We start from the raw sequence: 16,984 nt of genomic DNA on the forward strand, positions 1-16,984 counted from the left end.
CCCCAACTTTCAACTGCATTTCCCACGCCTTCGTCTCTCTGACCTATTGATTCCTCCAATAGCCAATCCTGTTTCAGCCTCGGGGGCTTTGTCTTTTCTGGTCCTCCTTCCTGGCAAATTCCTCCTCCAGAGTTCCCAGAGACTAGTCTGGCTCCATATCCTTGCAGCTCTGGTATATTTTGTCTGAGACTTTCCTGACTCCCCAAGCCACCCCTGCAGGTCATATTACTGCAATAGCACTCTCTGGAATTATTTCTATACTGTTTCTTAATAGGAAGGAAGCTGCTTGAAGCCAAGGACCTTGTCGATCCTGTTCACCTCTGTACCTTCAGCACTTAAAATGGCCTGGCACCGAAATGAATGAATAAATGAATGGTATGAACGAATACCTGCTGACTGCCTCCTGGGGGGCATACTCTAGCTTGTAAATAAAAATCAGTTTGTCGAGTGGAAAGCAAGTTAATAGTGGTTTTCATCTGTCCGCTCAGGCACTGGCACCCCCTACGAATCTCGGTGGTATGTACACTTAGAATCCCGGCCGCGCAGGGCGTGAAAAGACAACCCCTCAAGAGCCTTCGCCTCCGTCCGCGCCGAACTGCGGCTGCGCGCCGCCAGAGGAGGGGCGTGGCCAACTCCGCGGTGAGGCAGTGAGTCCAGAACCAGCGAGAGGACGCTGGAGGGCGCGCTAGAGCGGCGCGGCATGGCTGGGCCTGGGGCCGGCGAACCGGCCATGGAGGACGAGCGGAGCTTCTCAGATATCTGCGGCGGCCGTCTGGCCTTGCATCGCCGATACTACTCCCCTTCCTGCCTAGAGTTCTGCCTCAGCTGCCCTCGGATCTCGTTGCGCTCGCTCACGGCTGTCACCTGCACCGTGTGGCTGGCGGCCTACGGACTCTTCACGCTCTGTGAGGTAAGGCCGGCCTCGGAGTCGGGGGCTCGGGTTTGGAAGGATCTTTGGGGTCTCAGGCTCGAGCCCAGAGCTCTCGCCAGACCCTCCTGCAGGCGTGCGGCCTGGAGGGCAGAAACTCGCTGGTTCAGGGGACGCCATTCCGCTGCAGGACAGCTCTCTTCTTTCCTTAACGTTGAGTGAACTTTGCGCTCTTGTACTTTATCCCCGCTCCGGGGTCGCTGCTCTCTGCCCTGTGGTTCCACTCAGCATACATCTCGTCCTTGCTCGCCAGCCTAAAACGTTAACTTCCGCGTGCTCTGTGTAGTACAGGCTCAGGGTAGTTCAGTTCCAAGAGTTCAGAGAACCAGGTGGATGGATCGTCCTCACCCATCACTTCCACTCGTCACAGGAATCACTGCTGACAATACCTTTTACAGTCTTCGAGAAACTGTCTTTGCCTCCACAGTTCTCACACGCAGGTTAAGAATCTCTCTTTTTCAGGGCAGTCTAACCTCCCCCACCCCACAATCACTACCCCACTTCCAAGTATTTTCTAAAGCACTGTGAGATTTCAGAGATGGGTGGTTTCTGTGCTTAATTTCCAGATTCATTCCCACCAGTGTTTTCTCAGGTTCCGTTTTCACACCTCTAAAATGGAATTGATATCTTCTATACCAGCGTCACAGCATTGTGAGGTTCGTATGTAGCAGCATTGTGACAACTCTCAAATAAAAGGACTCATCCTAATTGCCGTTTTCATTTTTAACTTAGTCTCATATGTAGTGTCCTGAGTGGCATATCTTATTCCAGGAGTGATCTGACCAGAGCCAAGTACAGCAAGGCTATTTATTTCTGTACTTTGGGTATTGTTTTCAATACTGCATCTGTTAGTTTTTCTTAAAAAAAGAAATTTTTTTTTTTTTTTTTATTTTGGATGTGGCAGGTAGTTGGAGCTGCCTGCTTATTGTAATTGCTCCATGGCCTATAGGATCCTAGTTCACCCATCAGGGATCCAGCCCCCATCCACTGCACTGCAAGCTGGATTCTTAACCACTGGACCACCAGGGAAGTCCCCCATTAGCTTTTTGAAAAAGCCACCGGAGCATATTTCAGAGCATGGTAATTTAGTATAGATATGCCCAAAATTAAGACCCTAATTTCTATCAGTTGTACCTAAAAGTTCATAAGTCAGTTGAACTGGTTGAAATGCCAGGACAGTTCTTCCTCCTGCCCCCTAAAAATTTTAATATATAATACAGTTGAATTTCAGTACTAGCCTGAGTTCTGTCCACCTAGACATGTGAGGGGGAGGGAACAGATATTTATTAAATGCCCTCTGAGTGCCAGCTGCTTTACTGAATGCCTCATTTCAGTCTTAGAAGAAAACCGAGACTCAAAAAGAGTAGTAACTTATCTGAAGTGATAAAACTAGTAAATGGCTTTCGGGGGCTTCAAACCCAAGGTTGTCCGATGGCTTGCTTAGCAGAATTTTTAAATAGGAGGTTTGTTTTACACCAGCTCCCTTTTGTACTTATCTCTCTCATCCTGGTATATCCTACTTACCCTCATCAATGTTCAGGGCTAAGCTGAAGCTGAAACTCCAATACTTTGGCCACCTGATGCGAAGAGCTGACTCATTTGAAAAGACCCTGATACTGGGAAAGATTGAGGGCAGGAGGAGAAGGGGACGACAGAGGATGAGATGGTTGGGTGGCATCACTGACTCAATGGACATGGGTTTGGGTGAACTCCAGGAGTTAGTGATGGACAGGGGGGCCTAGCATGCTGTGGTTCATGGGGTCGCAAAGAGTCGGACACGACTGAGCGACTGAACCGAAAGTAACCTTATCTTCCTTTAAACTCTATTGCAGCACTTCTTAAGGGCTCTGTGTACCAGGATTTCTATTTTTCCTCCTACTCAAAACTATTAATCAGAGTAATGAATCTCAGCTAAGATAAGAAATCTGTTGGAGGAATTCATTAAGACATGTGGCTTTACTTCAATCCAAACCAATATTGAATTGTTAGAATTTCAGAAAGAAAAATTAAGTATAAAAAATGCAGGGGTAATAAAGTTTTGGGCAGTGATTATAGGAAAGCTGATATGGGTCAGACCCCCCTAAGTAAGCAAATGAACTTACCTACAAAACAGACTCACAGACTTAGAAAACAAACTTATGGTTACCACAGGGGAAAGAAGGGAGGAGGGATAAATTGGAAGTTTGGGATTGATATATACACGCTACTATATTTAAAATAGGTAACTAACAAGGACCTACTGTGTAGCACAGGGAACTCTACTTAATATTTTGTAATAACCTCAATAGGAAAAGAATTTCAAAATGTGAAGATATATGAATATGTATAAATGAATCACTCTGCTCTATACCTGAAACTAACACATTATAAATAAACTGTACTCCAAAATAAAATAAAAAATTTAAAAATAATATTAAAATCCCCTAAGTATATACTGTTCTTCATTCCTTCTTTCCTCCCAGTTTTTGAATTCACAGTTCTATTAAAATTCTAGGTTTTTACCGTACTTATTCCAACCTAGAATGTTCTTCCCCTGTCCTTTTCTCAGCTAAGTATATCTGTCAATAATCACCACCTCCTCAGCACCAGTTAAATCCTGCTTCCTTAGAAGTCTTCATAGGATATTCCTGTGTGCTTTAATTAAACTCTCTTTTTCTTGCTTTTTCTTTCTCTGTTAATCCTGTTTTAGTCACTTCTATATTATAGTATTCTCCAAAAATATTTTATATATTTTAATCTTGCCTCTAAAAAGTCTGTAAGGGCCAGAACTAAAGTTTATATCTCTCCATTCTTCCATAATGCTTATTCAGTTCACACTATATACAAGACACTGTACTAGGTACTAGACATTTAATTAACTCAATGTAGGTATTTCTGGGCCCATCAAATACCCAGCACATAGATGTCTCCATCCTCCATTTGTTAACTAATAAATAATTATCTAGTGCAGAGGTCAGCAAACTTTTTCTTGAAAAGGCCAAATAGTAAATATTTTAGGCTTTGCAGGTCTCTTGTCTCATATTCTTCTGTTTCATTTTCTTTATCAATCCTTCAAAAAATGTAAAAAAACCCCACAAAAACAGTCTTAGCTTAATGTGAACCAGACAAAAGCAGATCACAGGTCCAAATAGTTTCTAGACTTCTTATCTAACTCTTAACTATGTGTTATGTAGAAAGAAGTACCAGAGCTGGTCAGTAGTTAAAGCAATAAAAACAGATTTCATTCAGAAATTATTGCAATGGGAGAAGAGAGACCTCAGTATTGAAGGTTGGGTTCAATTCTGAATACAGCAGTAGAAATTTATAGCCAAAGAGCAGGGTCAGTGGTCAATGGATGCAAAATTACTAAAAGGAAACATGAGTAAATGGGGGATTCTTGCTGAAGGCAGGCCAGGGTGATCAGATAACCAAGGTGGGCGTCTTCTCTAAACTCACTTAGCAAGAGTCTTGCTACAACTTGGCCAACAAGGCCTGCATTATTCAACAAGAGTCTGACAAGAGTTAGGTCAAAGAGGGTATCTTTTCAGTAACAAAGATTAGTAAAACACCTCCTGCCCTCAAGGAATGACAGCCATAAATTAGTGAATCTCTTATGATTCTAGGTCACCAATGATTTTTTTCCCTGTGCCTTCCTTCTAAATAGCTTCTTGGGGAAAAAAAAAAAAAAAGGAAAACAAAGAAACATACCTCGATAGAAAAACACACTTCAACTTCAGAAATATTAAAAGGTTTTAAATGTGTCTTAGAATCAAAGAAATAATACCATTATAGGGGCCCTTAACACACTTCTTAGTCATTTCAGCTAGTCAGCCTTAACACATCAATCAGTCATAACCCAAAGCAACCAAAAGGGCCCTGAATAGTAAGATCTTTATTATTTAACAAAACCAGAGGGCATAAGAAGCTCAGTTGATTTAGGTTTTTTTATCTTACCAATCTTCTAGCCTTTACCTGTCCTCAACCTAGCTTTCCACACAGCAGAGGCCATGTAGTTCTGGGCATCAAAACTTCAGGATGAAGGGGCCTTCTCTTCCTTGGATCTCTTTCTTGAGATGGACTTAGTTTTCTAGAAAGCCCTCCAGCAGACTTCCCCTTATATGTTATTGGGTAGAGTTGTGTCATTGGTCCATTTCTGAACCAGTTGTTGGCGGGAGTATTAGGAAGCAGGAGTGGCTGTTGAGTATTATCTGCTGCTAAGCATTTTATTACTGTTCAGTCTGAGATTTTGCTACATATTTTACTGATGAAAGGTGAGAAGTAAATGAGTAAAGTAAAATGAGTCCTTAAGTTGCAATTTTGGAAGAAAAATCTCAGAACGTAGTGTGATGGATATCCTGCTGAGGGAGGGTCTCCTCCCCAGACCTGTCCATTTGTTGTCTGGATGTGTTTTATCATGTGCTTCCCTAGCACTGCAGAGCCCAAATAAAAGTAGCTTCCTCTTCCTTCACGCACGGTTCTTCCTATTCATTCACCTCACAGGAAAACAAAGGTTTTTTTCCACATTGTCTGGAGTTGACTTATTAACCAGCAGAGAAACACTTGTTAACCTTACCGCCTGTGTCTGGCTTTCTCTTCAGAACAGCATGATCCTCTCTGCTGCCATCTTCATCACTCTCTTAGGCCTGCTTGGTTACCTCCATTTTGTAAAGATTGATCATGAGACTCTGTTAATCATTGATTCCCTGGGCATCCAGATGACCTCATCCTATGCCTCAGGCAAAGAAAGCACCACCTTCATTGAGATGGGCAAGGTGAAGGATGTCATCATTAATGAGGCTATTTACATGGTAAGTATTTATTTATTTATTTATTTTTTTAAGGCTTAAACAAATAAGGGTTTAATCTTCTTACAGAACCAGATACTGGAAGGGAGAGCTGTGGAAATGATTGTCTTGGCATTCCCTTCATGGCAGCAAGGTGGCTGCCCTAGATCCAGACATCACACCCACATTTGCATCAGAAAGATGGGGTATAGGGCTACAAAGCCTTCCCTAGAAGCCTCTTTATTGGCTTTGCTTAATTCGCACTAACAGACAGAGATCTGGCTCTGGCCACAGCTGGGCCATGTACTAGCTCCTAATAGCAAGGGAAGCTGGGAAAGGGAGCAAAAGGAACATCACGATGGGCTGGGACCCATTCTGATTCATCATCTGGGTCTGGCCATGCTGATGCTCCAAACAACATCAGGTAGGGAGCAGGGGCTGGAGACTGGTCAGCAACAACATTATCTGCCACAGATTCTGGATTCTGCCCTTCTTCCACTTGGGTCCCCTTAGTGCTTGAGGATCCAGCCAAGGAAGCTGGGAGTGAGTGGCCCAGTGCTTGATCCCAGGAGAGGAACTGAGAGACGAGAGCTGGGGGCTCTGCATACCCAGGGGCCCAGGTAATTCTCTGGAGGGTTAGGATTCCTGAGCCCAAGTAGCTTAAGGACCCTCCATCCTCATTCAGTTCAGCTGCCCAGGGCCCATGGAGGCCCAGCCATTGAGGCCTCTCTGGCGCTTACTTGGTGCCCCCAATCCTGGGCTGTGCAACACACCCTCCCCCAGGGCTTGAGATGCATTCAGCACCAGTCATCATCCAATCCTGGGCTTGCTCATCTCTCAGAGGCCCTGCCAGGGACTGCCTGCGCCCACCACCGCCCCCTCCCCCCCCCCCCCCCCACACACAAGACCTGCCACAGGCCCTCAAGGCTGCCTGGGAAGCTAAGGACAACCAGAGAGCCTTAGCCCAGTCTTTGCCCAGAGGTTCAGGGTTCATCAGACCACCAGCTACGGGCACCAGGGAGTATCCGGGTAGAGGAGACAGTGGAGAGAGTGAAACCTGGAGGGGTCCTCCTCAGGGGAGAAGGGGCCTTGGAGCTTAATGACGTTGAGTTTCCCCTCAAAGACGCCGTAGCTAAGGGTAACCTGCTCCGGAAGCTGGGCAGCCTCCAGCAGCTGCAGGGTCTCCAGGTGGGAGTGGAAGAGGGGGCAGGGCTGCAGGTGGCCGCCCAGCTTGCACTCCACGATGTAGCCCACGGTGCAGTCGTCAGGCAGCCGGATGAGGGCAGAGGTGTCCATGAAGTGGGAGCCACTGGCCCAGGGGGCCATCTTCAAAGCCAGTTTGCGGTTGATGCAGAAGCCAGCACCTCCGGTGGCAAGCCAGAACTGTACCAGCCTTGTGCGGTTGTGAGGTTGCGGCTCCGAAGCATGAATTGGCCGATTCAGGCTAGGCTGGCCTACTTAGACGTCACGGGTCTGGGGGAAGGTTTTCAGCAACTTCAGCAGCGCCCTCGGGTTCAGATAGTTGTCGTCATCCACATGGCAGAACCATCTCAGCCCACTGGCCAAGACGGCATCAAATTCAGCGGCCATCTTGCAGGACAGGGCAGGGTGGCTGTGCTCCGCAGAGCAGTTGGTGACCACAAGGTGGGACCCCAGTCTCTCCTGGAGGCCTTCATCCAGGCTGTCAGTGAAGATGAAGGTCTGTTCCCTGGTCCTGGAGACCCACGTGTTGAGCAGCAGCTCCACGCGCGAGTGGTGGAAGGCCTGGGTCGTCTTGACTGCGATGAAGACATCGTGCAGCTGCAGCTCGGAGGGCCGAGGGCTTGGCGGGCTCAGCTCGGGGGTGTCGGGCACACGTTGCGGGGACGGGCTTGAGAGGTACCGTAGCGAGAGGAGCCCCATGCATAGACGGGTGAGGAGGACTCCGGCCAGGCCCCGGAGGAGCCGGCAGTGCATTGGCCCTAGGGCCCCAGACGGCTCAGCTCCCAAGCCCCAACCAGACGGGGAGGGGAGGCTGGTCAGGCGGGAGCCCCGGCAAAGGCAAAGGGCTGGCAGGCATGGCGGGCGGGCCGGGAGGGGAGGGGAGAGGTGGGAGTCGGAGCTCCGGGCCGCAGGCAGAGCCACCGCAGCCCCGCCTCCACCTGCTTTTCCCATGGTAAGTATTTAAAGTGGTAAATGTTACAGGCCTCCCTAGAGGAGGCAGCCCATAGGGTGTGTCTGGATCTAAACTGAGTCTTAATACCTAAAGTCAATGATGTCATAGAATTAAACTTGAGGGCTCCGTGTACTAGTACTTAGAGTGTTTTCTTTTTGGCTGGCATGTCTTTAAACCATAAAAGTAAACTTGTATTGAAAACAACACCCTTTATTCTTAAAGAGATGGAGTAGGTTTTCATGGGTAGGGAGTTAGCATTTCAACTTTATTGTCTAGCCCAGCCTCAGAATCATCTCTGGTTGTTGTTGTTTTGTCTTTTTTCCTCTAGAGAATGAGAATATACCTCTCTCTCAGTTCAGAAGCTATCAAGTGTTATTTCATTTATGAAAAGTTTTGAGAAAGAAAACTGAGTTTCACCTAGATCTCTCCTATTTGGTTTATTTTTCTTACAGCAGAAGGTGATTTACTACCTCTGCATTTTATTGAAGGATCCAGTGGAACCACATGGGATATCCCAAGTAGTACCCCTCTTCCAGGTGAGCACAGAAGACTTTTCTTAAGTTTTTTCTCCAGAGAAGTCCTTTACCTTACTCCTTCTCTAAGCAGATCCACTGCTTCTTAGGTTCAGTAGGAATGTAATCTTCTGTTGTCAAGAATATTTGAGGATTCCTGAGGGCTATTTTTTACTAAGAATTAGAATGTTATTTCAGAAATTCCTTTCTGAGGCAGACAAAACTTTCAGAAATATTAGGACCCTATACAAATTTTAGAGATAATAACACATGTATAGCAGCTTCTGCATATATATCATTATTCACCTGCTTCGACTCTGTCAGTCTGCCAGTATGTGATTTTTGTTGTTGTTTAGTCACTAAGTCGTGTCCAACTCTTTGAGACTCCATGGACTGTAGCCCTTTAGGCTCCTCTGTCCATGGGATTACCCAGGCAAAGATACTGGAGTGGTTGCCTAGTTCCTTCTCCAGGGGATCTTCCCGACCCAGGGGTGGAGCCTGGGTCTCCTGCACTGGCAGGATTCTTTACCACTGAGTGACCCGGGAAGCCCAATATATGATTTTACACAGATGCTACTGATCTACACAGACTGCTGCACACTGTTGTGGTGTCTTGCTTGTTTTCTTCAGTTGATTCTTTTTTTTACATCTTTTTTTTTTAATTGAAGGATAACTGTTTTACAGTGTTGTATTGATTTCTGCCATACAACAATGTGAATCAGCCATAATTGGTTTTCTAATATATATTTTTTCATGTATCTACAAAAGCCATTATACTTATTATTTTAAATAATCATATCTTCATGTCAAATATCAGTTTATTTAGCCACATCACTTGCTAGCTTTTAAAACCACATCCAGATTATTTTTTATTTTGCTCTTAGAAAAAACAAACATAATTACAATAAACTATTTTATAGGTATATAAAGTTATGTATGCAGTTAATTCTGCCTCACTGCCTTTTTCACAAAGGATTTAAGGAAACTAAGCTAAAATTCTTTTGCATTATATCTCAAAATTTTATTAAAGCTTATGAATACTTTCATAGATTTTAATATAATAGTGTATGAGATTTGGCTCTAGAGATTAGACAACTTTACTATACTTTTGGGAATTTGTGCTTGTTTTTATGTAGTCTTGTCTAACAGTAGTTTTAGCTATTTTTTAGTTTAGTATATAGTTAAAGGAATTTAGAGTTACTAAATTTGTATCTCTTTAAATAACAGACTTTTATATTTCCTTGTAAGTATTACCTATCAGTATTTTCTCTTGTTTTAAGCTATCCATCTCCTCTATTAGTCAAGCAGATACTACATATTGATTATGCATTGTAACAATTTATTTTAGGTAGCCAACTTTTATTAAATATGCTTTCCACATAAAATTTTCTCATTCTGTGGCTTTTAATTTGATTGTATTCATTATACAAAATAATTTGAAATATTCACATATTAAAGTGCCCTTCTTGTCTCTGAGAGCTGCTTCACAGCTTGTGACACTTCCCAAGAGGGTCTGTCCTTGTTACTCCCCTTTCTTGCTCTTAGGCGGAGGTCATGAAATTTAGACAGATTAAAAACTGTCTTTTGAGCTCCTGCTTCCTACAGTTCACAGGCTGGGCTGTGGGCCTGGTCAGGGATTACTCTCAGCAAAGTCCTGTGAGGCCTGAACTTCTGCCTCTCTGAGCCCACACCTGTGCCCTTTAGACGCCCCCCCCCCCCCACCCCCCGCCCTAGGTTGTGGGTGAAAGATCAAGGTTGCACATGGACGCAACACCACTAATCAGTCTCTTAACGTTCATCTTGACTCTGCATTTCTCCCCCTTTGGAATTCAGAGTGCCAAGCCCCGGCTGGACTGCTTGATTGAAGTGTACAGAAGCTGCCAGGAGATCCTGGCACACCAGAAAGCCACATCAACAAACCCATGAGTCCCAGCATTCAGAAAGCCAGTAATGTCTTCAAAAGGAGATGACTCCTAAGCCACAGTGGCTGGCTTATTTTCTGTATTTTAAACCTTCAAGTGGACACAGTCTGAGAAACCAGTATGGATATGGTGGATCTCAGAGCCATAGAGCAGGAGACTGGAAACCTAACTTATTGTGTGATATTGAGCAAAGTATTAATGTATATTTTAGTGTTCCTCTTGTAAGATTTTATTTATTTTACCAATTGAGGGGAGACCTCGAAACTCTATGTTAGGAGTAATGTTGACTAAACGCACTTTGTGAGCACACTTGGGCTTACTTTTTGTTGGAATTTATAGAAAATGGGAAACTGACATCAACTCTTTTGATAAACATAATTTTTCCAACTTTGCAGTATCCCTGTATAAAAGTTAAGAAAGAAAAAAAGCAAGCCCTTCAGGACTGGTTACTGGGAAGCAATATCCTACAAAAGACTAGTCTCTGTCCACCTAGCTCCTGTGTTCTGTACAGGGTTACTTTATGATGATTCTCTTAATAAACAGAACTTCTTCCGAAACATACACCACTGCTTGCTTCAGACAGCTGCTTTTTATTGACAAACATGATCGTGGCATTTCAGTCAAGGGCGTCAAGCACATTAATACTCTTGTTACTCAGCATTGTCTATGGCTCCAAAAACTTCTTTTTTTTTCAAAAACTTCTTTTGCCAAGAGGGATGAAACAAAAAGCCAGACAGAAATTTGACTTTGGTTCCCAGACGTGTTGAAGAAGGATAAACATATACTGTAGAAGCCTTTGTTTATAAGGCCGTTTCTTTTGTATAAAATCAACAAACTAGGGAGGATTCCTGAAGGGCGGGGAAGAAGACAGGGCAGGGAAAACAGCTTGACCCTCTAAACTCACTATAAACACAGCTCCATCCCTGCTTGCTTTTTCTTTGGGATTTTTTTTTTTAACTCCTGAATCAGCTCTTTTGATAAAAGATAATTTTTCCAACTGTGCAATATTCCTGTATAAAAGTTAAGAAAGAAAAAAGCAATCCCTTCAGGGACTGGTTAGTAGGAAGCAATGTCCTACAAAGGACTAGTCTCTGTCCACCTAGCTTCTGTGTTCTGTGCAGAGTAGTTCTGTACAGGGTCCTGTAGATGATAATATCCTTATTTGCCTTAGAGATACTCAAGATATTACAAAACCAGAGCTGTAACTTCTGCCTTTTACACCAGCCCTGGAAGGGTTATCAGGAGCCTGTGGGACATGTGACATGTGACTTGTTCGAGGTAGAAATGTCTCAGCTAAATCCCAAATCCTGGGGGAAAGGGAGAAACCAAAATGGAAGGCAGCTATAAAATTGCCAGCCTGGCAAAGTCCAGTTCCTTTAAAAGAGGCAGACACGCTGATGTGCTGCCTTTCTCATCATGCTCCTCAGTGTAAAGCGTGAGAGAGGGGAAGCGTACAGCAGCGGAGGTGTTCAGATAAACGAGTTCCAGCCTTGCGGTTTCAGCAGTGTGCCCCCACGACACACTTTGCTGGGGTTAAAGGCTTGGTTCATGGATGCTATTGCTAAACCATATAGTTTGTTCAGCACTTTATTGAAAAATGATAAGGCTGTCTTAGAGTTATGAAATAAAACTCGGTTTCTCCAGTGTTGGAAAATCAGAGTATAAATGAACTCTTTCGTCTTTTTTTTTTTTTTTCCTGTCAGGGGAGGGCGGAGACAAGATCATCTCTGCACTCAACAGCAGGTCTCACTTGGGGGGGTTGGGGAGATATTGGTATCATCAGGAAGGCAAAAGGTGAAAGAAACTTTGAATTTCTTTCACCAGATGCTCTCAGGCATCAGATAACACATGTGTGTGCTCTGCCCTCAAACTAATTCCCAGTGCAAGTTCACCAGAAGTCTTAAGCAAATCCAGGCTCACAAGCCTGGAGGGGGGGATCTTCTGTTTCTGAGTCATTTTTGGTGGCCTCACAGAGTAGCAAAGAGCAGGATGCATTTGCTCAGTCTTTCAATGAGCAGGGGAATAAGTGACGCCCACCTTCTACAGCAGTAAGCACAGCCTTCACTGAGCCCTGTCCAGTCGTTAAAATGAGACAGGGAGAGGTCAGGGTGGACCCATCCCTGCCCTTGCTTGTACTCAGTTGGGCTGACGGTCCAGTGTGAGGAGAACAGCCTCACTCTTGGGGTAAAGCACCTTGTCCTGCAAGGACAGGGGCCTCTGCCCTGGAAGGGCACCATTGATGCCTCGTGTGTAGCAGGGGAAGGGGAAAGGTGGGTCGACTCCTTTGTCTCCAGCCCCACCAACACCTCTCCCATGTGGGAAAGGAAGTCTAGCCTGAGTGAGTTCCAGGCTTTTGCTGAAGTTCAAGTGAATTGGAAATTCTAGTCCTCTCCCGTTCAGGGATGTCAGAAAAACTTCAAGTATAAATCCCTGCGTGAGGACCATAGACAATATAAAAAACACTAGTCTCCCTGAGGACAGCAGTGCAGGAAAACTGACGTACAGCACTGATGCCCTCAGTAGTCAGGGACAGCGGGCCAACCCTGTGTCTGGAACCGAACAGCGTCCACAGCTCAGTATTTTTGTGGGGGGAAAAGTGGTTTTTATACTGGGTCTGGATTTCTAAAGGTTGGCCCTGGAACATGATAAGGCACCTGGAGAGTAAAGGCTTCATGGACACCGAAGTACACATTTCACAGAACAACCGGGGCGGGTTGCAGGGGGCTATCAGAGCCATCACAGTAGTATCACACCCGAGGATGCGTGTCTCTCATCCCAGAGGGACCAGGTGGTGGTGGGGAAAAGGACAGGAGAAATATTCACAGCAACGTTGGCCCCTTGGCAGCACAGGGAACAGAAGCAAAGAACTGTCATCCATGCAGTTCCCATGGCTGGCAGGCAGCAGTGGGGGTGGTGGGTGGGTTCACAGTTGTGGAGCAGTGGTTCATGTAGCTGGCCAAGATGAAGGTCATCTCTGCAATCTAAGGAGACAACAGAGAAATGAAGGAATGGAACTAGCTTTGGCTTGAATCCTGGCTCTCTCTCTCACTAGCTGTTGCACTGGGTACATAAGCTTCTTGGGCTTCGGTTTGTCTCTTAAATACTCACCCAGGGTGGAAATGTCCAAGGCGGGGGATCATTACTAGTGAGGGTCAGACAACCAGTGAAATGGGCGTCTGGAGTCCGCAGTACCTCCTGAAAACAGGAGGACCAACGTTCTGCTCTGGTTGTCTCCAAGCTGGGGCAAGCGGCCTCCCTGGAGGAAGGGACCTGTGTGTCCTCTCCTTCGGCAGGGGCAGTATTAAAGGAGGAGGTTTGTCAAACTCCAGCTTTAGGATTAAAACAACAGGGTTTCCAGCTGCTCAGAAGGGAACCAGGAACTATAAATCAGAACTTCGGTTTCAGAGTCTCTGGAATTGTTATTTTTGCCAATCAACATTTCCTGTACTGAGTAGGAACAAAGCCCTTAAAGTGAAACAGGTCTTTGGGCCTTCTTCAAAACCCCAGGGAAGGGGGGGGCCCGTGCTGACTGGCCCACTTGTGACCAGTGCTGGGACAGCAGAACCCAAGGCAAGGTGAGAGCGCCTGGAGGAGGAAGCCGCCCTGGGCCTGGGCCTGCTGCAAGAACGAGCAGCGAGAGGCCCCCCAGCTCAAGCTGCCCGGTGCGGTGGCTGACAGAATGGAAGTAGCGTGAGGAGTGCCCCCACCAGCCCCTCTACCTACCAGCCCAGCATCCTCAGGAGTACCGATGAGAGACAAGGCCAAACGTTTTTGTTCGGGCGGGGCCCTTCTGGAGTATTATCACAACCTCAGTTTCTTTTCTATGCTCCAAGCCCACCTCATCATACCCGATCAGAGTCAAATGTTTTAGCAGCTTTCAGGCCCACCTTGGGAGCAGCCATCCGGAAGATCAACTTCTCAACGTGACCTTTCCCAGAGCTCTGGTCCGGAAAGGATCTGATCACAAGCATGAAGTCATCTCGGCAGCCACCAAAGGTCGTCACCCAAGAGTACGGATACGTGACGTGCACTTGCTGTCAGAAGCGATCCAGTTAGTTCCTGGGCAGTTAGTTCCCCCTGCCTCCTGAGCTGGGAGTCTCGTCAGACCAGGAAAGAGAAGTCTGAAGTGGCCACACTTTGGAGAGCTCCATTCAAATGTCTATAGCTGTGTCTAGACTAGAGGACAGTAGTGCTTCGGGGGGCGGGGGGCGGGGGGAGTGGGGGCAGAGCAACCACGGTCACTCAGCTCAGGACTCTGAGTGCAGACAGGAGGAGCCAGGGAGCCAGCCCTCACCCTCCCATACCATAGTGTTGTGGTCCAAGATGCTGACTCCATCCTCATTCACAGCAATCCACACCAGAGCTCTCTCCTTGGAAGACAGCTGTGCAGGCTGGGGGAACAGGAAAATCTCATCAGACCGAGTCACAGCTAGGATTCTGAACCACTAGAGCTTTCTGAGGTAGAAGGCACATCCAGGGATCTCCTAGGCAGTGATTTCCAACTTTTTTCTCCTTTTGGAAAACACAGACGATGGTATTTGTGCAGCATGCTGGATAAACAGACTGCTCGTGGCGGGAGGCATCTGGCTTGGAGCTCTGGCCACTTATGAACTAGGCTGAGTGGGGAAGGGTACCACTTTCTTGCAGTACCCACAGCCCATCCTGCTACGGTACAGAGCAAGGCACACTGTTCCTGCTGCAGAGGCCAGCCCTGGCTGTTCCGTCACAGGCATGGAGAAGAGGCTGTCTTCTCCTGGCTCTCAGAAACTGAAAGCATTCCACCCAGTTTTTCCCAGCACCAGTGCATCCTGCTTCAACCAATTTTCTAGGGACTATTTTTTTAAAAATCAGGAAAACAGTAATGCAACCTTAAAGGCTTTAGGCCCTACCAGGGAGAAAAGTGACTATTTGGTGGACAAGTTCTAGAATGACTAATTTTCCCTGCCAGGGTTGCATGAGGGCAATCTAGATTTTCTATCTCTTCTACCCAGAAGTCTGGGGGCAGAGATGGACATGCCTCTTTCATCAGGAGCTTTCCCCAACCTTCCAGGCCAAGAGGGTCCCCATGTTATATGCCTTTATAACACCCCTGTACTTTTCCTTCATGGCACTGTGACAACTTGTAAAAAAATTATATATGTATTTAGAGAGAGAATTATTATTTGATTAATGTGGACCTCCCCTACTAGATAGAAAGCTCCATGAAGGCAAGGACTGTGTCAGATTTGCTTATGTCTTATAACCGCAAACAACCAGCACAATGCCTGAGACATAACAGGAGCTCAACAGTTCTTCGTTGAATGAATGAGTGACTGTCTATTGTCTGATCTGTGTCCTCAGTGAACAGGGCCACAATCCACCATCAAGGACAGGACACTCTGTGTGGTTATGTACAAAGTTCACATATACCAGATACCCAGTGAAGAAAAGTTCCAACTGAAATTACTGTTGGCCACCTGGCCTTCATGCAGGAGAAATGAACTGTTGCCTGAGTAGTCACATCCCCCAGGGCCACTCCAGGTCAGTGGAGATGTGTTTGTTTAGGTTATTATACTAATACGTCCTTTCAAACTTCTTTTCAAATGAAAGCACTCTTGAGAGGGACGTCCACATCAAGTCTGAACCCTGCTGAGAATTAGTTGACCCTATCTTTTTTTTTTCTCCAGGGGTAGGATTGGGAAAGAAGTCAATAAGGAAAGTTGAGGGTCACCCAGAAATAATCCTGGTCCAAAAGCAGTAAGTCACAATTGCCCTGGATCAAGGCAAGCTTGCAGCAGGCAAGAAATGGATGGAGAGATTGCGACCCCTAGTGGTTGCTAGTGTGCAGGCGGGCGCTACGGACTGAACTGGCTCAAACCTGATGGAATCCGCGAGGAACTTAGGGGAGTTTCTGATGGGATGGTGGGCTTCCAGATGGGATGGTACCCACTCCTCCCACTGGAAACGCTCACACTTACCTGAGCAGCAAAGAGCTTAGCACCAAAGAGGGGCCATTTCCGGGCCACTGCCAGGTAGATGCGGATGCACTCAGGAGAGGAGCAGCCATGCAGGGCCGCCCACTTCGTGGTCAGCTGGTCTGCCAGGAGCCTGGTTTGGACGGATGGAGAGACAGGGCGCCATGTTTCTGTCGCAGCTCTGAGGTCTCCCCAGCTCTGCAGCCCTCCCCACAGTGACTCCCTGCAAGACCCTGCAGCCTACCTCAGCTGTTCAGCGGGAGCCCCGTGTCTGTAGCGCCTTGGGTAGAACCTGTCCAGGACCTGCTGGAGGTGATGCTGAGCCTTGGCAGAGAGTGTACCCCCAGGTCCCGGCAGGATGGTCCTCTCCAAGTCCCCGTACTCTACCTGCAGTAGAAGCACGCGGAGGGACAAGTCAGGAAATTGGATGTGCATAGGGTATGGGTGCGGGCCTGCTGAGAGGTACAATAAACCATCATTTCATTCCTTTATTGGTGAGGAGGGAATGGATGGGAAAAAAAAAAAACATTTCTTGTGAACAGACCCTTTATCTCAAGTTTTACAGACACAAGAGAAAAAAATCTTAGGGTCCAAGAATATTAAAGATTGTCAAGTTCAACTTTCATTTTGCAGCTGAAGTTATGTGCCTTATCCAAAGACACAGCTAATCAGTGGCAGACAACACTACAGAAATTCTGGCTTCTAATCCCAAACTATGGGATACAGGGCTGAAGATGCTACAGATCCTAC

At 46.3% G+C, this 16,984-nt stretch overlaps 2 protein-coding genes and 1 pseudogene across 6 annotated transcripts in view; 1 reads left to right on the plus strand and 2 right to left on the minus strand.

Annotated features, from left to right (window-relative positions):
• The first annotated feature begins 632 nt into the window (after positions 1 to 632).
• PIGH (phosphatidylinositol glycan anchor biosynthesis class H) lies at positions 633 to 10,841 on the plus strand. 2 transcript variants are annotated; one of them, XM_061156827.1, is made up of 4 exons: positions 633 to 910; positions 5,506 to 5,715; positions 8,302 to 8,382; positions 10,192 to 10,841. In XM_061156827.1, the coding sequence occupies exons 1-4, from the start codon at positions 701 to 703 to the stop codon at positions 10,282 to 10,284; spliced, it is 594 nt and encodes a 197-aa protein (XP_061012810.1). In that variant the 5' UTR covers positions 633 to 700; the 3' UTR covers positions 10,285 to 10,841. The 2 variants fall into 2 exon arrangements, with proteins under 2 accessions (XP_061012810.1, XP_061012809.1); XM_061156826.1 differs by having other exon boundaries at positions 634 to 910; positions 8,299 to 8,382.
• LOC133066097 (beta-1,3-N-acetylglucosaminyltransferase manic fringe-like) lies at positions 6,665 to 8,270 on the minus strand (annotated as a pseudogene).
• A 23-nt stretch (positions 10,842 to 10,864) lies between the features above and the next one.
• The window catches only part of PLEKHH1 (pleckstrin homology, MyTH4 and FERM domain containing H1), a 63,017-nt gene continuing 56,897 nt past the window's right edge, over positions 10,865 to 16,984 (minus strand). For all 4 annotated transcript variants that reach the window (XM_061156823.1, XM_061156822.1, XM_061156825.1 and 1 more), the window contains exons 25-29: positions 16,479 to 16,621; positions 16,238 to 16,367; positions 14,585 to 14,671; positions 14,168 to 14,314; positions 10,865 to 13,261 (exon numbers count right to left, since the gene is read on the minus strand). In XM_061156823.1, coding sequence (XP_061012806.1) covers positions 13,151 to 13,261; positions 14,168 to 14,314; positions 14,585 to 14,671; positions 16,238 to 16,367; positions 16,479 to 16,621 — 618 coding nt within the window. In that variant the 3' untranslated portion in view covers positions 10,865 to 13,150. The remainder of the gene's footprint in view (positions 13,262 to 14,167; positions 14,315 to 14,584; positions 14,672 to 16,237; positions 16,368 to 16,478; positions 16,622 to 16,984) is intronic.

Source organism: Dama dama, chromosome 12, assembly GCF_033118175.1.
Source record: "Dama dama isolate Ldn47 chromosome 12, ASM3311817v1, whole genome shotgun sequence".
Lineage (NCBI taxonomy): Eukaryota > Metazoa > Chordata > Mammalia > Artiodactyla > Cervidae > Dama > Dama dama.